At 39.8% G+C, this 5,326-nt stretch overlaps 1 protein-coding gene across 1 annotated transcript; it reads left to right on the forward strand.

The window, feature by feature from the left end:
* Positions 1 to 1,820: 1,820 nt before the first annotated feature.
* On the forward strand, positions 1,821 to 4,783 carry LOC133815575 (uncharacterized). The gene is made up of 3 exons (XM_062248396.1): positions 1,821 to 2,423; positions 2,781 to 2,948; positions 3,059 to 4,783. The coding sequence occupies exons 1-3, from the start codon at positions 1,821 to 1,823 to the stop codon at positions 4,781 to 4,783; spliced, it is 2,496 nt and encodes an 831-aa protein (XP_062104380.1).
* The last annotated feature ends 543 nt before the right edge of the window (positions 4,784 to 5,326 follow it).

The following is a 5,326-nucleotide window of genomic DNA, read 5'->3' on the forward strand; positions in this document are numbered from 1 at the left end:
AACAATCAGGGCAAAATTAAAAAAAATCAACTAAGAAAAAAGGTTTTTCTTTCTCTCTCTCTCTCCTTCGGTGTCTACACTGGAGCTATGGCGAAAGGAGCGAAGACAGCCGGAAAAACCAAATCGAAGCCGAAACCTAAGAAAACTGGTCCATCTTCTTCGGATAGGATCATTAAAACGAGATCAATGGATGACGTACTGGGAGTAAAAGAGTTGGAAGTTGATAATGAGAAGGAGCCGGACGAACAATGGGTGGAAACTCTATACTCTCCAGAAGAGACGGAGGAGTTGTTCAGAAAACGAAGTGAAATTCGACAAAACTTCTCTGATTGGGTAACGATAGCGAACCGCACGGCACAAGATGTAAGTTTGGGTAAGAAAATCTCTCCTCCAATCTTGAGTTCTAATATTGTTAAGAATTTGGAACCCTGTTTTGCTGGACCTTCAACTGAGCTGGGGGATGCTCAAGGATCTATTGATTGTGAAAATGGTATGGGGCAGTCGAAGACCCAAGGTGATTGTCTGAATATATCTGGAAATGATGGTGTTCTACAGCGAGATCCTACCCCTAAAGTGAAAATTAGTTTTGATGATATTGCTGAAGAGGTAAGCTACTGGCAGCCATCAATAGTCTGTTTTGTAATGGGAGTCAATCCGCCATTACATATACTTGATGGTTTTGCAAGAAGAATGTGGAAAAAGGCTGTGGTTAAGGTGGGTTTGATTGCTAAGGGGATCTTTATCATTAGATTCCAGAATATGGAGCAGAGAGATCAGGTCTTACAGGGAGGATACATTTTCTTTGATCGGAAACCAATGGTTATGAAACCTTGGAACCCGATAGATGATTTCTCTAAGGATGACATTACTAGTGTGCCGACTTGGATTCAATTACAGGGTCTGGACATCAAGTATTGGGGGGAGAAATCCTTATTCAAGATAGTTGGGCAGATTGGTAAACCTCTACAAGTTGATAATATAACCAAGCACAGGGATAGATTGCTGTATCCTCATGTGCTAATAGAGGTTGAGTTTGCTCAGGAATTTCCTAACTTAATTTCATTTACAGATGAGTTCGATCGGGATATTGAGTTGGAAGTGAAATATGAATGGCTACCTCTTGTTTTTTATAGCTGTTCCGGTTTGGGGCATGAGACTAAGCAGTGTAGGAAGAAGCTCACAGAGAAGGAAGCAGAGAAGCAACAATGGGTGCCTAAAGTAAAAGTGAATAGCATGGAGAAATTGGTACCAAGTGTAGATAAGGAGGGTTTTCAAAGAGTTGAGAAAGGGAAAAGAATAGAAAAAGAAGTTATTCCAGTTAAGACTAAGGTGGCTAATAGGTTTGATATACTGAATAGTCAGGAGCAGGAGACTTTAATGTGTCTTGGGGAAGAGGGGGGAGATCCCTCTACTTCTAATGGATAAGATATTGTGTTGGAATGTTAGGGGGATCAATAGCCATCAAAAACATCGAGAAATCAAGCAATTGATTTGTTCAAGAAGAGCTGGGCTAGTGAGTCTCCTTGAGACGAAGGTTAAGAATAAAAACATGGGTTCTTTATACTCTAATCTTTTTTCGAATTGGTGTTTTACAAATAATAATCCTTGGCTTGATAAAGGGAGGATAGTTGTTGCATGGCTGCCAAGTTTGTTTACTGTTAATATTAGCTTATGTACAGCTCAAGTAATACACTGTGTTGTGCACCCAAGACAGATTTGAGGTTACATTTGTGTATGGATTTAATGAAGATAAGAAGAGAGACCAGCTTTGGATGGACTTGGAAGAGATTTCAATGCAAATTCAGGGGCCTTGGATAGTTATGGGGGATTTCAATGATATTCTATTTAGCAATGAAAGAGTGGGAAAAGGATCTACTAAAAGTCTTACTCAAAATTTTCGAGATTGTGTGGAAAAGTGTAACTTGGAAGACCTGAAATACTCTGGGATTTTTTATACCTGGAATAATAAGCAAAAGCCAGAGGATCGAGTTTTCTCTAAGCTAGATAGAGCCTTAGTTAATCCTCAATGGACAGATTGCTTTCAGTATTCGGAGGCTAACTTTTTACCTGAGGGATGCTTTGATCACAACCCCATATTGGTCTCTCTTTATCAGGATGTGATTAGTGGCAGGAAACCATTTCGATATTTTCGAATGTGGAAGGATGCAGATGATTTTGATGAGCGAATTGCTAAGAGTTGGCAGGAAGGAGTTGAAGGCACGGAGATGTATAAGCTGACAGTAAAACTTAAACGCTTAAAACAAATTCTTAAGTGCATTAATAAGGAAGGTTTTCATGAGATTCACAAAGCAGAAATGATAGCAAAGGAGGAATTGGTGGTTTTGCAGGAAGCAGTGAATAAAGATCCCCAAAACTCTCGTTTACAGAATGAGGAACAAGTGGCTCGGGACAAATATGCTAAAGTATACAAGGCTTATTCTCTCTTCTTAGCTTAGAAAGCAAAAGTTTCTTGGGCTAAAAATGGAGATGAAAACACATCAATATTCCATGCTTCACTGAGGGCAAGGAGAATTCAGAACAGAAGTTTTTCAATAGAGGATGCGCAGGGGGTCTGGTGTGATACTCCTCTTACTGTTCAGGAAGCTTTTTTACAGTACTATCATCAGCTCCTTGAATCTGAGATGCAGAACAGACATCGGGTGAAGAATTGTATAATCAACCTTGGGCCAAAAGTCTCCGAGGTGCATTCCAGCAGACTTGAAACCGAGTACACAACTTAGGAGATCAAATAAGCTATTTTCTCTATCCCTGGTTTGAAGGCTCCAGGTCCAGATGGTTTTGGAAGTTGTTTCTATCAAGATAATTGGGAATTGGTTGGTTCAGATGTGGTATTTGCTGTTCTGTCCTTTTTGAGATCAGGAAGAATTCTTAAGGCAATTAATACAACTACCATTACTCTTATTCCTAAGAGCAGTTGTCCGCGAAGTGTGAGTGATTTTCGGCCTATCTCGTGTTGCAATGTGATATATAAGGCTGCATCGAAAGGGATTTGCGGAGATTGAGACAAATTTTGCCTGATTTAATTGCTGAGAACCAGGGGGGTTTTGTACATGGAAGATATATTGCCCATAATATCATGGTTTGTCAGGATTTGGTGAGATTATATGGGCGGAGCAATTGCAAACCTAGCTGTATGATAAAAATTGACTTAAGGAAAGCTTATGACACAATAGAATGGGGGTTCATTGAAGAGATGCTCAAGGCTTTTGAGTTTCCTCAATCTTTTTTAGATTTAATAATGGCATGTGTAACAACTCCCAAATTTTCCTTGCTTCTCAATGGCTCTTTACAAGGGTTCTTTGCATCAAAAAGAGGACTTAGACAAGGAGATCCCATCTCCCCCTTGTTGTTTGTGCTTGGGTTGGAATACTTGTCCCGAATTATGAGAAAGGTGGGGTCATTACCTGGATTCAAGTACCATAATAAATGTTCAAATCTGAAGTTGAATCACTTATGTTTTGCGGACGACCTCCTTATCTTTTGCAATGGAGATTTTGTCTCAATAATGCTTATGTTGAGGGGTTTGAAGTTGTTCTCTTCTTCTTCGGGTTTGCTTCCTAATGCTGAGAAAACTGCTATCTACTGTCATGGAATATCTGATGCTGTTGTAGATAGGGTGCTGGCAGCTTCTGGATTCACTCGAAGTCACCTGCCTTTTAGGTACCTCGGGATACCTATATGTTCTAAACGAATTTCTGCAGCAGATTGTCAATGCATCTTGGAGAAGATGACTAGTAGGATTCATTCTTGGAGCACTCGGAATCTATCTTATATGGGGAGAGTGACCTTGATCAATTCAGTCCTCATCTCAATTCATTCATATTGGGCTCAGATAATGATTCTACCAAAGAAATTGATTAAAGATGTTGAAGCAATTTGTAGGGATTTTCTTTGGAAAGGTATCTCAGACTCCCATATACCAGGATTGATTGCTTGGGAGTATAATTGCTCATCAAGGGCGGCTGGTGGATTGGGCTTTCGGCGATTACATGATTGGAATTTAGCTGCCATGGGAAAGTATCTTTGGGCAATTGCCAAAAAGAAAGATAACCTGTTTGTCAAGTGGATTAATAGCGTTTATCTGATGGATAAGAATTGGTGGGATTACAAGTGTCCCTCTGATTGTAGTTGGTACTGGAAGCGCTTAGTAGCTATGAAGGATTGCCTTAAAGAAAAAATCTCTTATGATTCATTCTTATCACAGAGATATCATATAAAACTTGGTGTAAATCTGCTGGTTTCTCCTGAAGTCCGTGTCCCGTGGAGGAAATTTGTTTGGGATAGATTTATCTCTCCCAAACATCGATTTATCATGTGGTTAGTCATGTGGGAACGTCTGCACACAAAGAATCGAATAGCTAGATATAATTCTAATATTGATCTGGTTTGTTTGCTGTGTGGAGCAGAGAATGAAGACATAGACCATCTCTTTTTCAAGTGTACATACAGCAAGAGGTGTTTAGAGGCTATCAAAGGCTGGCTTCATTGGAATGCACAGTCCATCAATCTCCACAGGCTCCTGCATTGCATTTCTCATGCCAAGCATGTATCGAGTACATATAAAAGTATATTCTTCTCCTGTCTTGCTGTGACAGTGTACCATCTTTGGAGAGTAAGAAATGATGTGCTTTGGAATCAAAAGTTGTGGCAAGTGCATCATACAGTTAGTAGAATTCAAAGTGATTGTAAATTTCGATTGCTTAGTGTATTTCCTTGTAAAGCTTCTAGGAAAGATAGAGTTTTTTTTACCAGGTTGCTTTGATCTGTAATAGTCAGATATCAGGGATGATTGGTCTGGTCTGATAACCCGGTTGAGTGCTATGGGTTATTGTATATGTATTGGGTGTACAAGTGGTGGCTGTATTGGTTTGTTTTTTGAGTAATACAATGGCTTATTCATCAAAAAAAAAAAAAAAAACAATCAGGGCAAACAATCATCGTTTCAAGGGCCATACCAGTAGAATATCTCACAACAGCCTATGAATCAAGCCTCACCGTCACACCAGCGAAGGTCACAAATTCAACCAGAAAAGCCCAATGAATTGCAAGCAGCTTTGCTGACTCTCACTAATACTCAGACTCAATTCATGACTGAGACCAGATCCTCTATTCGAAACCTTGAGACACAAGTGGGCCAGTTGGCCAACATGCTTAATAATAGAGCTCAAGGAAATTTGCCTAGCACTACAGAAGTTAATCCTAAAGAGCAGTGTAATGCAGTATCCATGAGGAGTGGGACTAAGTATGATGGGCCTACAGTAGAAAACAAGGGAAAAAAGATAGAGGATTAACATGTCACTAGTCC

Source organism: Humulus lupulus, chromosome 2 (genome assembly GCF_963169125.1).
Source record: "Humulus lupulus chromosome 2, drHumLupu1.1, whole genome shotgun sequence".
NCBI classification, from domain to species: domain Eukaryota; kingdom Viridiplantae; phylum Streptophyta; class Magnoliopsida; order Rosales; family Cannabaceae; genus Humulus; species Humulus lupulus.